The 17,958-nt window shown below is 41.6% G+C and overlaps 2 protein-coding genes across 5 annotated transcripts in view; one reads left to right on the top strand and one right to left on the bottom strand.

Annotated features, from left to right (window-relative positions):
• CDH23 (cadherin related 23) overlaps nucleotides 1-17,958 on the top strand; it is a 708,444-nt gene that overhangs the window by 591,127 nt on the left and 99,359 nt on the right. The window lies entirely within an intron of this gene.
• VSIR (V-set immunoregulatory receptor) overlaps nucleotides 1,887-17,958 on the bottom strand; it is a 29,494-nt gene continuing 13,422 nt past the window's right edge. The window contains exons 2-7 of the mRNA XM_072129716.1: nucleotides 10,345-10,707; nucleotides 9,243-9,296; nucleotides 8,856-8,963; nucleotides 7,480-7,507; nucleotides 5,167-5,354; nucleotides 1,887-3,720 (exon numbers count right to left, since the gene is read on the bottom strand). Of these exons, the coding sequence (XP_071985817.1) occupies nucleotides 3,689-3,720; nucleotides 5,167-5,354; nucleotides 7,480-7,507; nucleotides 8,856-8,963; nucleotides 9,243-9,296; nucleotides 10,345-10,707 (773 nt within the window). The 3' untranslated portion in view covers nucleotides 1,887-3,688. The remainder of the gene's footprint in view (nucleotides 3,721-5,166; nucleotides 5,355-7,479; nucleotides 7,508-8,855; nucleotides 8,964-9,242; nucleotides 9,297-10,344; nucleotides 10,708-17,958) is intronic.

Genomic DNA, 17,958 nt, shown 5'->3' with positions numbered 1-17,958 from the left:
GCCGCCATATACCATATAATACATACAGCGTGCCACCATATACCATATAATACATACAGCGTGCCGCCATATACTATATAATACATACAGCGTGCCCCCATATACTATATAATACATACAGCGTGCCCCCATATACCATATAATACATACAGCGTGCCGCCATATACCATATAATACATACAGCGTGCCGCCATATACCATATAATACATACAGCGTGCCACCATATACCATATAATACATACAGCGTGCCGCCATATACTATATAATACATACAGCGTGCCCCCATATACTATATAATACATACAGCGTGCCCCCATATACCATATAATACATACAGCGTGCCGCCATATACCATATAATACATACAGCGTGGTGCCATCTACCATATAATACATACAGCGTGCTGCCATATACCATATAATACATACAGCATGGTGCCATCTAGTATATTTTACATGGTGGCACGCTGAATGTACACACATACATACACATATATAAACAGTATATACAGCAAATATACACACATACATATACAGAACATATATATATTACACACATACCAACACACACAGAGACATCTATGCATACATTCACACACACACACATATATATACATACATAGGAGTTACCTTAACTCTTCTTCTTTTCTCGTCTGCCTTGTCCTCGGGGGGCTGGGGGGAAGGGTTGCCGGGGACGTGAGAATCGCACCCGGGGTGGGGGAGGGGGGAACGGGGATGTCAGAGCCGGGGGGGGGGGGGCGACGACCAGCGCGGACATTGGGCTGGGGCAGGAACTGGTACCTGTGCCGGGCGGTGAGATGTGATAGGCGGGCTGCGGGGGGGGGGGGGAAGTGTCGGCCGGCACGCAGGTACATGTGCAGGAAACGCGCGTGTTGAATGGATGGGCGGGCCGCTGGGGGAAGGGTCGGCCCGCGCGCTGTTACCTGTGCCGGGTGTTTGGATGTGATAGGCGGGCCGCTGGGGGAAATGTCGGCCTGCGCGCCGCCACAGGCGCCGGCCGCCGCCGGGTGAATACGATGGGCGGCGGTATTGTCCGGGGGGGTTGGGGGCGGTAAAATGTGCTAGCTGGAACCCATGCCAGTGGGCAGGAGCCCGACGCCGCCCCCTAGTCTAGCAGGAGGCGTGCCGTCTGAGGCGAGAATCTCAACTCGCCTCATGGCTGGTGCGCCCCTGGATAGAGGTTGTGTCAAATAGTTACACCTGGTTGGTGCTATTGGGTTTTTATGCTTTTTTAAAATTCAATAATTCAGACCAATGAAAAGGATGATGATATGGCCTGTGACAATACAAACTCTGTGAATCAGAATTCCTCCAAAAAAAACATAAAAAGTAAGGATGCACTGTGATGATCGTTTCACAATGAATTCAGGATATAAAAGGTTTAGGACCACATACTAGGTCCTACGGCCATGGTATTAAAGGCATTGTCCAGTGACAAGATAGTCCCTGTCCGCAGGGACTATAGGGGGACTGATAAATAAATATCCACACAAAAAATTGTTATCACAATCAGGGAATTCCAAGTCCCTTAAAAAGTATGTAACTTGCGTTCAAATGACTATATGTCAAAGGGGGCCCAGTACACATTGCACCAGTCTGTGATTTAGTACCAATTTCAGTGTGTATGCATATATATCATGTCACATGCATCAATACATGGTAGATCTGATCTATCGCCTGCTGCAGCATATTTCAGACAGCTAGATTATTGTGTAAGGTAATGTCTGTCATGTAATAACCTCTGTGACATCCCTTTAAACTGCAGAAATAAAATAAATGCCACAATCGGATTTTAGTTACACCCTCAGATCAAAAACTATAGTGCTCGACTGCAACCTTAATAAGTTTTATTTTGGTAGACGATATGAAAAACATAAGCAAATATTTATTGTCAACTTAATACACAATTATTAAAAAAGAAAATGTTTTTGATTCAGGAGCATCATAAAGTACTGTACAGAATTAGGATGAAAGTCCTTTTTTTAATAGAATTGGTAGCTTTGGTACCACCTGCACACTGAGTTTTTGTGCTACAGAGTGGATTCTACTCGGGACTTTAGCGCAACATAGTATGATACCAACCATTTTTATTCACAATGAATGAAACTATACAAACATATTTATTCTCCAGCTCAGCATATCTCCCCTTTTATCCTGTGCTGCCATCATATAAGGAGTACTAAGGTGACCTCATATAAACTGCCTCCATTCTACCAGGCTGTTCTACCCATACTATGCTGAAATTGGTATGTATGACACTATTCAATGTGATTACTTATGTGACAGACAGGAGGAAATGTGACTTCCCCTTCCTACTTTACTTCTGTTAGGCAGCAAATAATTAGGCAAAAAGAATCACGCAGTGATATCAGCCACCAGTGTTTCTCTTCCCAATGATCCTCTGTTCATACAGGCAGTGCAGGTATCTGGTTAGTCCACCATTAGGCATAACTCCAAACCGCCCCAGATTCAGCGGGACAGTCCTGAATTTTGGCACTCTGTCCTGTCCAGTCGGGGGGTGGGGGGGATGTGTCAGGACACCAGCTCTGCTGCCATACTCTGTCTGACGGCTTCACTGCTATATACAGCAGAAGAAGAGGATAGAGGAGCTCCTGCGGGGGAACAGGGGAAATTGAGTATCTGCGTTTGTTTTACTGTTGGGGCACAATATGAGAGGGAGCTGCTGGGGGGACAATAAGAGGGGGAACTTCTCGGAGTGCACAATAAAAAGGAGCTGCTGCGGGCTCTATAAGAAAAGGAGATGCTGGGCAGGCACATTAGGAGGGGAAACTGCGTGGAGGTACTATAAGAGGGGGAAATGTTGGGTTTCAAAATAATAGGGGGAGCTGCTGGGGGGCTTTAATCCCGTATGATGGGAAGCTGGGGGCACAATATCAGAGGGGCTAAGCGCACTTCATCTTTTGTCCCTCTTTCTCTCCTGCAAAAGTTGGGAATTATGCATAAGGATTTCCTAAAGGAGCCCAACTATGGCCAATCATAGCCAAGTTGCTAGGGGCAACAGTTTTCCGGATTGGCTTTTTCGGCCACCAAACCGGTAATATGCCCAGATCTTGCAGGCAGAACTCGAACTGAATCTGTCTGAGGCCTCCTCATCTGTATCCAGCTTCTCTGTGGTGTTTAACATTAAAAGCAAATGTAAAAGTAAAAGTGGAGTAGTTTATTATGAAAACCAGATATCTGTTATTGCTGCTTTATAGGCTTTAGGAATATTTTTGGAAAAACATATATATATACAAGACTATATATCAAATAGCTTACAAAATAATGTACAGTTGCATACCCAGAAATAAAATCTGGCCTAAATGAAACTTTCTTAAAATACTATGTACAAAAAAAAATTAAAAAAACCAAAAGGGTCATTTGGGATAGCTCTGTTCAGCCATCAAGATGTCATCTATGTGCTGGTTTCATTCAACTTGGCAGTCATTTACAATTTTATTGTTGAAAGGGCTTTACGCAGCGTCAACCTTCAATTATGTAGAATCCAGGGAACATTAGGTGTGACATTCCAGTTTCATGATCTTTTTTTAAGACACTGCGTATGTGATAAGTCCAGAGAAGACGGCAAAGTGCTTAGACTTCAAATAAGTCAACGGAATAGTCTTTTCTCTCGAAAGTTAAGGATATTCTTGTTTGTAGTCTTCAGTTATACTGGATCAGGAGAATCTGGCACTGGTTCTGTAACACATTATGTAATGGGTTATGGAAGCCTTTTCAATAAAGAAATACTCTTTTATGTTTCGGTTTGAAGATCTGATCATTAAGCACATTGATAAGCAGCAGTCAAGCTAGATTATCTACAGAGATGTAATGTATTGGGCTCTTCAGTTACAAGAGAGGCCTGGGTGTGGTCACCTAAAGAAATGTAAGATTCATGATGTGTACAGATGGTATATTCTAAAGTGAGCTGAAAACTCCCAATAGCTTTAGAGTACAGCCACATGTATCGTACAGGGGTGTCCAAACAGTGCATCAGTTTTGCTTAGTATGGTTGGGTTCACAGCACAAATATTGCACTGGTTGAGCGTTTATTCCAAGAAAGCTCCGAATGTATATGCTAAATGTATATACTGGCAGACAGAGCCATCTTTTTTGCGTCTGTATGCATGATAAATGCAGGATGAAAAAACACAGCTAGCTGTGTTTTTCCATTCTGCTTTCTGCTAGAGAGAGAAGTGTACACTCTCAGCGGAAGCTTTTAGTGGCTATGGGGGACAGATGCAACTGTATTTCATCCACCTCTGGCCGCTGATGAGCAAATACTCTGGGTCTTTCCCCTGTAACTAACATTGTAACTATCATTGGCTAAACTTCGGTTGTATCCACTTTACTGAATGTAGACATGTCTTACCAAGTTCCCATGGAACCAGGGGCTTAACAGGGAGACACAGGGCCCCATAGCAGACATCTGAATTGGCCCCCGCTTCCCACTTAAATAATATACATATTTGTAATACTCATGCAAGTTATAATCACACATTTATACACGTATGCACACACATATAGAACATATACCTATTCATAAACAGTGCCATTTACAAATGTACAGAATATACATACGCATACAGTATATACATAGGCCATACATCATATACACATACAGCATATACACAGATATGATTATATATATATATATATATATATATATATATATGTGTATAAAATGGTACAATGTGGAGCATATTATGCATATAATGGTGCACATCCTTAACTCTTTAGTGTGTCTGGTCGGATGACGGGGCCCCCTTACATTGTGGGCCCCATAGCAGATGCAATGGCTACTAACACTGTAGTTCCCCTGCGTGCAATTCGGCTCATGAGAACTTATTTTATTCTAACTCTATACGACATGACTTTGGCAGTATAGAGTTATAAAAATTATGTTTATCAATCTGGATCGCTGAGGCTACATCACCTTGTTATAATTAATTCACTCCCCCCATTACTATACAAGCGCCGCCTGGTCCCGCCCATCCACAGTGCATAGAGCAGCTGATGTGTAGGACCAGGCACGACTTGTATCATCCTATGGAGCATATTTCCCAAGGAACTGCTTAGCAGGAAACGTCTACTATTAGTAAAGCTGATGGTAGATGTCCTTCAAGGCTTCAGGTGGCATCTTACCAAGTGAAGGGAAAAAAACTTCATTGGGTCCAGGCGGAGAGAGAGGAGTGTTGGGTTCAGAGAGCAGATGACGACCAGAATCTGATTGCTGCCGACTGGACATAAAGATGAGTCTGGGTCTCTGCTCAGTATTTGCAGCAGGGGGATCATCAAAGACAGGATTCTCAAAACCATCAATACCCGCTTCACTAAAAGAGCACACAAGTCATGGTGAAACATGACATAAACTATTATATTTTGCATTTACTGTAAAACACATCTTCAGATCTGTGACAAAGAAAATGCCTATGACTCGAATCACCAATTTAGTGCAGAACATGATGTTACTGTATATAATGTTACACAAATTAAATGCTGCAGAAACACGAGGGTCCCCTAAGTAACTGCATAGTAATAGGACAGGCAAAAATAAGGACAACTTAAACTATTGTTATTTGTAGCTCTGCATACACAGTCTTCTAGGCCTATCGCTTTACAGTGCATAATCTTTTTATTTTTATAGAGATGCTTATCTAAACATACTTTCAGTGCTTAGTTCTATTAAACTAAACCTTTGAAGATATTTTTTTAAATTCAGAAATGAATAAGAGCAGATGATAACATTAAAACATTCTGATATGCTTCTTTAAAAAATATACTTCTGCATTAAAAAAAAAAACATGTAACTTGTCTGTGCCGTTCACTAACTTCTCAGCTCTCAGCCCCCAACCTCTGTGCTCCTGTACAACGTCTCTATGGCAGCTCACCACACTGTGAGCTCTGTCCTTGTGTGAGTGAAGGAGCAGGAGGTAAGAGTTGTACAGGAGCACAAGGTGGGGGCTGAGGAGTGATTGAGCAGCACAGAAAGTCACATGTTTTGTATTTTTTTTTAAATGCAGCCAAACCAAAACAAACCTGGGTCTCCGAATAGGATTCTATCAGGGTGAAAGGTAAGTTGAAACACACAATTATATAGTAATGCAAATGCACAGAAAAGGCAGGCAGATTTGCAATGCAGGTGTAATGGGCTTTTGCATCCTGTCTTTAGTGAAAATGAGGTCCCTGGTGACAGGTTCCCTTTACGTCATTAGAAACTGTCAGTGTGAGTATATGAGAGGAAACTGATTTATACACATTACTAAAAGCAGGAAGAGTGACAGGGAAAAAATGATGAACTCCTTTTTTCTCTCTCTCTCTCTCTCTATATATATATATTTGGCCCCCAAATAACAGTCATAGCTCTTTTTTTCTACATAACCCTTGCATACCTTTTGATTCAATCTCCCACATTAGTTGCCGTAAAAATCAGTTGTAAAAAATATGCTAATGAGTCTGAAGTGCTGCATTCCAGATCTCTTCCATGCTTCAACAACAGCACTTTATCTATGCTACACACCAAACTTTAGATATGCCCTCTTCCTCTTCCAAAAATGTCTTCATTCCTCCAACGCAACCATTTTCTTGCATGATGCCATACAACTGTGGTAAAAATATTGCTGTCTGATGGTCCCTTCCCTCCATTGAAAGAATCCTGGCTTTATCAGGGTGTACTAAAAGCTACCACAATGAAGGTAAGGAGACAATATGTACCAAGATCTAGCAAGAGGACACTGACATGGAGGACAGAGGAAGGTTCAGAAGAGGAGGTGGGCGTTTCTGAAGTTTGTCAAAGGACTTCAGACTCGCTAGCATATTTTTTAAATGGGATTTTCAAGGGGATAGTGATGCTGAAGATTTAAAGGGGTTATCCGGGTTTTAAAAATAACTGAGGCCCGGGCTGGGGAGGGCTAGTTAAACATAATAAACATCTACTTACCTCGTCCGGCGCCGCCGATGTCCCGCTCCGCGGCCGGCCGGCCGGAAGGTCCTATCCGACACCATCTCTCAGCACTTACAACGCTGAGAGATAGGGACGGATAGGAGGAGCCGGCCACATCTCGGACCGGAAACTCCTTGTGCGCAGCTTCCGTGCCCCTGTAAACAAACAGGGGCATGGATCAAACTGACCGCGGCGCGGGACATCGGCGGCGCCGGAGGAGGTAAGTACGGGTTTATTATGTTTAAATATCCCTCCCCAGCCCAGCCATAAGAAATTTTTAAAACCCGGATAACCCCTTTAATCAAAAGGTATTTATGGGTTGTGTCTGGTTTTGGTTTTGGTTTGGTTTATCATCTGCATGATTAATTTATTAATTGAATATTCATAATATCTACTAATGGCCATATAATTATGGACTGAAATCAATTATGTTTTAGATTTAATTTGGTTTTCATTTGCACATAAAAAGATATAAATGAAGAAATGACACAGTAGAATAAAGTACTTTATATTACCTGTCCATCCTTACTAACTCTTGTGCCCCTATGAGAAAAAGGAGAGAGAAATTTGTTTTTATGTCTTCCATTATTGCTCATCAATTTGCTGTACATATTTATATACAATAGCAATTTTAGGGTTTATTCAGACTGGCATGTCCGTTCCACATTCACAGAAATGCATACTTTACACTCCGTGTTGTTGTCAGTAAAAAAAACCTGTTACCCTGAAAAACTGATGAAAAAATGTACTACATATGGATCCATATGCGGTGCATTTTTTGCAGTGATTGACCAGTATGAAAGACCATGGCCTGCAAATGAGAAGATAATTCTGCATGCATAATTTTTCATTTCTTGTTGGCCTCTGTTCTAGTATATTGAATATCCCATAAAAACAATGTGTGGAGAAATTATTGTTATATCTAATTTGTTATATCTAATGATACATGCAATTTAAGGTCTTTAAAAATTAAGATCCTGCCCAGCCCTAACACTAAAGGCAAATAAAGGAAATTCCTGAATGTTTAAAATCATTCATTTAGTGTGGCCTTCGTTATGTTCTATGCAAGGTTCCTAATGTTTATGTCTTAAACTGTAATTCCAATTGCCAAATGTGATTCCCTGTTTAACAACAGCAGAACTATGCTCATATTACACTGCTCAACCTTTACCTTCCAGAGTTATGAAATTTTCTGTTCTGAAGGTATTCTTCTTGTATCTGCCCTGAAACTGAGTCAAATTTAGGCTGCCCACAGTTCTCATAATGACTTGTTTTTTTCTCATTAAGTAATTTAACAGTAAATCCATTGAGATTCGTACAGGTAAATCCACTGAACACTTCATAGTGTACATACAAGATGTATATAGTGAATAGCGTGGCAGCTTTCATCACATGGAGTAACATGCAGAATGTAATAAGTAGTAGAAATCGGCAGTGAAATAGTTTGTAGTGTGTAGTCTGTGCTGTTTGAGCACTAAGATATAATAAATTCTTTATTGTACAGACAGAGTCCAGCGAGTGGAAGGTGGGGGAGGGGAAACAATTGAGGTTTCCTACGTCACTATTCTGTGTGAGAGACATATGCATCCACATATCTGCACACACTCCGCTCTCAGTTATACACAAAGAGCCTTGCTACATGACCCTCCCCATCCCCACCTGTGAGTGTATAGTTGTTTACAATATGGTTTCACACGGCTTTTCAACACAAGAAGGGGCAAAAGCTACTTCAGGAAAATGCTAAACTGGGAAGCATAGCAAAGAAACTGCCCGATATAGGTAATCAAATTAATAGCAAAATTTGTTCTACATCCCAATAGCTAATGATTTGTGGAAAAAAAAATATTGGAGTTGCGTTTAAAAGCATGGAATTGATATCTTGTATACTTACTTCGATTGGTGACTGCTTTTCTCTGTTTATAAACCAGCACTAGTATGAGAGGCATACACAGGATTCCAACTATGCAGGCCACAATTGCCAAGGCTGCTGCTGTTGTACCTGAAGATTACGGAAACATTATATTAAATGTGTTTCAATGGCCCCAAATCAGGTTGTAGATGTGCATTTTGCAAAATGTGTTCTTTGGAAAAGGCCTCATGCACATGAAAGTGAGCACTTTGTTGGGCACGAACCCCATTGATGAGTGCAATGCACACAGTGCCTCCACCAAACCCATCATAGCCCAATTCTCTGTGAGATTCAAAAAAAAAAAAAATTCAGTGTGCATGAGGCCTAACAAAAACCATTCACGTAGGCAAAATATTTAAGCCCCCTCACCATCACTCTCCTGGTCACGTGAATGAAATGAGCATGTTTGAAGATTAGGGTCATCTAAAATATAAGAAAGAGAATTACATTTTGGTATTAACACAAGGAAACCAATTTTGTAACAACTGGTAATAGCTTAAAATAGATGCTACAATTCAACATCATGAATGGGGCAAACCATGGTTGAGCTTTAGCGTTAATGGTGTTGCCCACATACAGAAATTCCTGTTCTGTGTAATGCAGTGACATAGTAGCTCTGCTGATCCTCCAGAATCTTACACTGATGGTCTATCGAAGGGGCAGGCAAACATTGGTATATTATATAAACCCATTAGATTTGAATCTATCGCAAAGAAAACACAGTCTTATTTGGGCTTAATAGATATATTCTGATTAAAATTTTATATACACCTGCAATACACCTTTGGTTGTTAAAGGAAATCTACCATCAAAATCCATCATGATAAACCAGGGACAGTTACTTATAGATCCAGACACTATGACTGTGGTAATCTTCTTATATTTGTTATCCATGGCCACTTTTTAATGGAAACTGTCCCAACATTATTCAAAAATACAAGTGACTGGTTTCTATAGTGCCCTATTAACTAAGTGTCACTCTACTTTTACCTTAATTGTTTCCCTCACATCCCCATATCCCCAATTTATGTTTTTCTATCTGACATCAGAGGGTGCGTGTCCTGCTCATCCGGCCCTTCCCATTTACTCCTCCCCATTCCATATGCCTTCTCACCATTAAGCATTCATGTCATATGACTCATCTGAGGTCCTTTACCCTGGAGTCTGCAAAGTCTACCCCATGTATGTATCTTATCACATGAAATCACAGCAGCCTCCATGCACTTCTACTGCTCCACATCCTCCATGGAGGCTGCTGTGATTTCATGTGATCAGATCTCTCTCTCAACTTTCCACCAAGGCATTGTGTAAAACATTTGACTCAGAATTTCATGTAAACAGTGCTGTATTTGCCTGTAGCTGAATATTGGCAGATGGTCCCTAAGTACAAGTGGATTTAATTTATGCTCACTAAAAGAAATATACCTTATGACATTTATAAAATTTTTAATACGTTTCAGATCAACGTTACCTCTTTTGACCTCAAAATCCATATAGCTGTGTGCTACATGTTGATGATGATGTTTCTCATATAGAAAACAGCAGTAACCTCCACTGTCCGATTCTGTGACATTGATAAAAGATTTGTGAAACGTCTTGCCATGTAGAACTCCCCCTTTATGTGGTTTGTGCCAGTCACTTTCTGTTCTGTTATCTGAATTTCTTCTGGCGGTGCAGTCTGGGTTTCTTTCCTTTGTATAGGTCCACTGTATGGCCAGCTGTTCATGTTGTTCCTTTGGATGTCCAGTGATGATGCACGTGAGGTTAACATTTTGCCCTACTGGACAAATATACTTTATGTATTGAGCAGAAACAGAGTATGCATCTATTTGATCTGCAGGAAAATGAGAAAAAAGACAAGGACAAGTTTATATGAGGAGACTTTGTAAATCTTGAGGGGTGTCGATTGTAAACAAGTTGAATATATAGAATGTGGGACAATTAAAAGGGTACTCCCACGAGGACAGATTCTCAGATGTACTCAGGATGACAAAATAACACACGCATTTCACAGATAAAAGTCCAAACTCTCTCTGTCCTGATGTTTAAAATTATGGTTGCCCCCGGATACGACCATAAATCTTCCGACTATGGTCAGATTTTTCTCATGAATAGCTTCTACAAAATGCAGTGCTCTTTTCCTCCTGCCCCTCCCCCCTGCATTGCAAGACACAGGCACTTCCTGCCAGCAAGCAGCATCATGCAGAGACTTACTCTACAAACTACAGGAAAGATAAGGTCAAGGTAAGAGAGGCATATAGCAGAGCTGACAGTGTATGTTATAGGGTAATTGTGTTTTATATCCATTCCATGGATCTCACCATCTCTCATCTCTGATAATAATAATTATTAATAATAATAATTCCTTTATTTATATAGCGCACACAGATTACGCAGTGTTACACAGAGCTTGCTAAATCGGTCCCTGTCCCCAATGGGGCTCACAATCTAACCTACTGACCAGTATGTTTTAGGAGTTGGAGAGGAAATCACACGAAACCCAGTGAATGTTTATAAGCTAAATAAAAGTGTAGATAAATCCTGTCCCCTGATATTCTAATTGTCAATACACAGCACCTCATAGCACAGAGGAATCAGGAAGTGTCTGCTTAGAGATAGGAGCTAAAACAGCAATGAAACTGAGTAAAATTAGGATGTTCTCTAAATGACTAGGGTGATTATATTTGTTATACATGGGCTCCTTCCTTCTCAAATCAATGTCTTAAATTATGCAAATGAGTCACAAGGGCTCCTGTGGGGAAGGGCATTACAGTGACTCTCTGTGTTGTAGCTTAACAGGCTGCTATACTATTCAAGGGCACTTCCCCTTACTACTTTGTACTGCAACTTCCTCTGCCGCAGTGAGATTACAACAGGCAGAGGGAGGGGGAGTGCTGAGGGGGAGACAGTGTAACAGGCTATGAAGCTACAGCCTAGGGGTGCTCTGGTAACCTGTAATCATGAGTGCAGTGAGCACATAGTAGGAGAGGAAAAATTGCTCCTGAACAATCAAACAGCCACGTACAACTCAGAGGGCTTCTTGTAACAACCCCATAGCCCTTCTAGCTCATTAGCATAATTTTACAAGTTGATTTTAGAAGGAAGGAGGCCACGGATAACTAATATAAGAAGATCGCCACAGTCACAGTGCCTAGATAGAAGTAGGTGACCTTGGTTTATCATGCTTTACATTGATGGTATATTTCCTTTAAGTTTTTCATCTTTCAAGATCTTCAGATGCAATTCCATAGTTTTCATTTCAGTATGTTCATGTTCTGTAAAGTATATGCTATAATTCTCAGTGGAAATACAATGAAGCTGAAAACTGCACATATCTGGTTAACACATCCTGTTTACAATAAGATGTTACACATTACTTTGTGATCTGGTTTCCTTGAGAACACAAAATACAAAGAAGTGATCTAGTGATAGGATTGTGCTGCTGTTTTGTCACTAGTTACTTGACACTGCTCTAAATTTGTACAGTGGAGGAGATTCTTTCTGCCTTCCACACCAGTTTTGTTTTCTCCGAGTGTAGAATACTGGATCCCTATAGGAAACAAGCTGCCAATGTATTCCTTTACATTCTAGGAGGAATAATATACAAATGGCACAATACAAAGTTATAAGAGAATTGAGTTTACGCAAAAGTACAGTCATCTTACTCAAGTTCCTCATGTCCAAATTAACCCTTTCATGACCAACATACACCTATCTACTTCCCTTTTTGTGCATGTTTTGAGCAGGGCCGGTTCTAGACAAATTGGGGCCCTGGGCAAAACTAAAAGTGGGGCCCCAAAATAAAACAATTTTATGACAAGTGGCTCCCTTTAGTTTGGTAAAACAAACTGTAATCTGGAAGGCGATAAACAGATTGATGATAGGCAGCACAGTGGTTCCGTGGTTAGCACTACAGCCTTGCAGCGCTGGTCATCATCGGCAAAGAGTTTGGGTCCTCCAGTTTCCTCCCACACTCCAAAAATTACTGGTTGGTTGAATAGATTGTGAGCCCCATGGGGACAGGGACTGATTTGGCAAGCGCTGTGTAATCTGTGTGCGCTATATAAACAATTATTAATTATTATGATAGAAGATAAATATGAAAGCTGATAGAGATTTCTAGATGCAGAGCTATAAAGTAGATGATATACACTCACCGGCCACTTTATTAGGTACACCTGTCCAACTGCTCGTTAACACTTAATTTCTAATCAGCCAATCACATGGCGGCAACTCAGTGCATTTAGGCATGTAGACATGGTCAAGACAATCTCCTGCAGATCAAACCGAGCATCAGTATGGGGAAGAAAGGTGATTTGAGTGCCTTTGCACGTGGCATGGTTGTTGGTGCCAGAAGGGCTGGTCTGAGTATTTCAGAAACTGCTGATCTACTGGGATTTTCACACACAACCATCTCTAGGGTTTACAGAGAATGGTCTGAAAAAGAAAAAACATCCAGTGAGCGGCAGTTCTGTGGGCGGAAATGCCTTGTTGATGCCAGAGGTCAGAGGAGAATGGGCAGATTGGTTCGAGCTGATAGAAAGGCAACAGTGACTCAAATCGCCACCCGTTACAACCAAGGTAGGCAGAAGAGCATCTCTGAACACACAGTACGTCGAACTTTGAGGCAGATGGGCTACAGCAGCAGAAGACCACACCGGGTGCCACTCCTTTCAGCTAAGAACAGGAAACTGAGGCTACAATTTGCAAAAGCTCATCGAAATTGGACAGTAGAAGATTGGAAAAACGTTGCCTGGTCTGATGAGTCTCGATTTCTGCTGCGACAATTGGATGGTAGGGTCAGAATTTGGCGTCAACAACATGAAAGCATGGATCCATCCTGCCTTGTATCAACGGTTCAGGCTGGTGGTGGTGGTGTCATGGTGTGGGGAATATTTTCTTGGCACTCTTTGGGCCCCTTGGTACCAATTGAGCATCGTTGCAACTCCACAGCCTACCTGAGTATTGTTGCTGACCATGTCCATCCCTTTATGACCACAATGTACCCAACATCTGATGGCTACTTTCAGCAGGATAATGCGCCATGTCATAGAGCTGGAATCATCTCAGACTGGTTTCTTGAACATGACAATGAGTTCACTGTACTCAAATGGCCTCCACAGTCACCAGATCTCAATCCAATAGACCATCTTTGGGATGTGGTGGAACGGGAGATTCGCATCATGGATGTGCAGCCGACAAATCTGTGGCAACTGTGTGATGCCATCATGTCAATATGCACCAAAATCTCTGAGGAATGCTTCCAGCACCTTGTTGTATCTATGCCACGAAGAATTGAGGCAGTTCTGAAGGCAAAAGGGGGTCCAACCCGTTACTAGCATGGTGTACCTAATAAAGTGGCCGGTGAGTGTATACAGTATATGGATATGAGAGAAATACACTAGAACAGAAATAGATTGATTGATAAATAGAGAAAAAGCGAGATATATAAATGTTCAGATTACAGGAGATAGATATATAGACAGGACAGAGATGATAAGCATCTTCACCCGGGAATTCAACAGTCAGGTATTTCTGGATATTTTGTCGCATTATTGACCTAGGCAATTTTTACAATTTTGGCGTTTAAAATTAAACTAAAAAAAAATTAAAGTTACCCAACAAACCACATATTTTCTGAGGGCAGACACTTGCCCCATTTTCAAAATTGCATTAAAGAGTTTATAGACATAGGCGCCTTCATGCAATTTTGAATCAAACTCAAACATTTTATAAAAACGAAATAGTTAAAATTTGACTTCGATGGCAAAAAATGTTCTCCAAACAGAAAATATTTACCTTCACATCTCCTAAATGTAATAGAGTTCACAATATCACTAAAACTGTAATAACTAGATATCTGCTTTTCAACTAGAAATTCCATTATCTGTGAGGAGCACAGCAAATTCTCCCTGCAGCCTGATGGCTAAGAATCTGGTGGGGGGGGGGGGGACTTCAGAGGGCTGTATCTTTGGCTTTGTGACACAGGACATCACTTCTTTTTTCCTAAGAAGAGAGTCTCCTCTTTTATATGAATCCACATTTGTGTTTCTAAGTGTAAGGAAAACAGAGATATTATCGGTTAATTTGCCGTCGGGAGTGATTGTTATATATAAAAATGGCACCTGATATTCTCACTTTAAACCTGAATATCTCTGGATCCCTGGCACCTAGAAACAAAATTCAGGATTCATTTGAAAGAAGAGATTCTCCACTTTCAGTGGGCCCTGGGCAATTGCCCACTTTGCCTACCCATAGCGCCGGCCCTGGTTAATGTGGTAAATGTGGTAAAAGTGGTAAATGTCTAATGGCTATATCTTCTGAACCATGACACCCTGAAACAGTTCTGGTTCCATATTAAAGTGGAGAATCTCCTGCTTCCAAAAATATGGAGATAAGCAAGTAGGGCCCTATCCACAGAATAGTGCCTAACTTGCTGATAGGTCTCTGTGCTGGGACCCCCACGAATCAGAACAAAGGGGGTCCGATGTATAGCCGAGCGCCATACTGAGATCCCCACCGATCTGCACATAAAGCATGTTCATGCACGGAGACAGAGCTGAAAGTCTGAAGTACATCCACACTCTGAATCTGTAGCTCAATCTGGGGAAGGGCAACAGTTTGACATTGTACATATTTTTAACACATTTTTGTAAAGATTTATTAAATACATATTTATTGGGGGGAAAAGAATATTTTTTCACATTTCTATAATTTCTAATTTTATAAATAAAATACATGAAATGTCCTAACAAGTTAAAACCTCAAGTGTAAAAAAAACTGAGTAAAAATTTAAAGCTGTTCAAAACATATAGTCATTAGAAGAGCAGAACAGAACTAAAAAATATGACCTGTGCATTGAGATGACCATTGGCCATTAAAGGGTTAATAAATTCCTCTTTTTCCAGGCTTCCAATGCAGAAGTACAATACATGAAGGTGACCACATAAGACATTTACAAGAGACTTGTGGTTCTCTCTACTTCTTACCAGGAAGTCTGACAGAACTTGTATTTAGAGAAGTTATTTATTGGGGATAAAACTTAAAGGGAACCTGTCACCAGGAGACCCATTTTAATCACTCCCCACAGAGCATAGTACATACACTGCCAAAGTGTTTTTGTATTAAAAATTGGTTTTACAGAAAAAAAGATATGTTTTATTGTACCTTCCATTAGCATGTGCTGTGTGACTAGGCAGTTGCCAAATGGGAGGGTCTGGAAAGGAGCAGTTCCCCCCACCCTTGGGGAACAGCTACTCCATGTGACCTTTTCAAATATATGAAAACACCCATCACTGGGCTTAGTGATGCCCCCTGCTCCTCTACAGCCAATCCCGAGTGTGGGGAGTTATTCATATATTTGAAAAGGTCACATGTTTCCCAAGGGTGGGGGGAACTGCTCCTTTCCAGCCCCTCCCATTGGGCAACTCCCCTTTCCCTGCAGCAGCTCCTCTCTGCTTTCCTTCGGCTGCATGGAGCTCTGACGCCAGCTCTCAGATTTATCATTGTAATCAGCTTGGCCCCGGCCAGGGGTTTAACTTGAGGGGTTGAAGAGGTTGTGGTCGCACCCGGGCCCAAGAGGTTTAGGGGGGTTTTATGGTGTCACTTTCCCATATGAGAAGACTATTACTATAAACCATACATTATAGTCGGGGTCCTTGCACAGTCTTTGCACTGGGGTCCATCAGCTTCTAGTTACTCCACTGGCCCCGGCACACACCTCCCACTGGGCAGGACAGCATAGAAGAGTCCAAAAACCAGGACTGTCCGGATGGATCTAAGACAGTTGGGAGAAATGCATTACAGGGCGCAGGCGCTGTGGCTATGGGAGGGATCACTGTGGCTATGATTACAATTCATAACAGATGCAAAATCCTAGTTAAGAAGTAGCAATGGCAATCATTTTATGGTTGGGGGTCACCACAACATGATGAACTGTATAAAAGGGTTGCAACATTTTTACTGAGGAAGCTCCAATTATCAATTGCCCACCTTTCCCAAGCTGTCAATCCTCTACCAACAACATCATGCAGTGACTGTGAACAGTCATATTCTGTGCCGCCAGTAGATGGCAGCATCACTAGTCATGTAGCCTTCAGACTAGGGAAGAGTTTTCTACACTAATGGAAGGAGGAACTTGCGTTAGCACAATTCATGAACTTTTCTTGTGTTTTACTGAAAGTAGACAATTGTATTTGTATTAAGAAATGACTAACAATGGCATAAACACCTATAAAGTTTGCTTGTAGCATTTACTATAGAGTAAATGACTTGAGACCAGATCTGCTGACTCCATGAACTATTTGTCTTTACATCCATCAGAATTAGTATAACACATGTGTACAATGACTGGTTCCAGGTGTTAAATGACTGATTTTAGAGCAATAGACACATGTCAGTCTCATGAGACAAGTGGTGTTAAATATATCTAGTAAAGTGTGCTGAGGATGCACAGGATGCAGGTAGATTGCCTAAAGATTTTCTGCAAAACCGCATGTGGTTTCAGACACCTCTGCTCAGTCATCTGCTGCCGGTCTTCTGTGAGTGCTAAACACTCCCCTGTATATACCTAGAGTGGGATAAACCTCACATCGGGCTACATGCAGGGGTGCTGAATGCTATCTCTCCGCTGACTACCTTTCTTAAAGGGATTGTCGGACATTAATAATAACATGGTTGGTGGGCCGGGGAAGACTGTGGGAAAAAAACCCAATACTTACCTCTTGGTGTCCCGTGCCGCCTCCCATCCCTGCTGTGCTCCTGTTGTTCAAAGTGGCACGACAGCTCCGACAACTTCCAGCAGCCTGGCGCGCCCACCCGTCTCCAGTCCCAGTGCCTGCTACTGTGCTGGGACATCGGGACAGGTGGATTTGCCAGATGGGCAGTGCTGTCATAGCAATGGGTGGCACGGGACACTGGGGGTGCCAGAGGTAAGTTTAGGTTTATTTTTTTACCACATTCCCCCTAGCCCATCAGGGGGAAATTTTTTGAAATGTTGGACAACCCCTTTAATTCAGATGGATGATTTTATGGTTTTCATCAGTGGGAGGCCACAGTGGTAAAAATACTCCACAAAGTTTATAAG

Source organism: Engystomops pustulosus, chromosome 11 (genome assembly GCF_040894005.1).
Source record: "Engystomops pustulosus chromosome 11, aEngPut4.maternal, whole genome shotgun sequence".
NCBI classification, from domain to species: Eukaryota; Metazoa; Chordata; class Amphibia; order Anura; family Leptodactylidae; genus Engystomops; species Engystomops pustulosus.
Note: the sequence above shows the minus strand (reverse complement) of the source record. Positions and strands in the feature narration are given on the sequence as shown.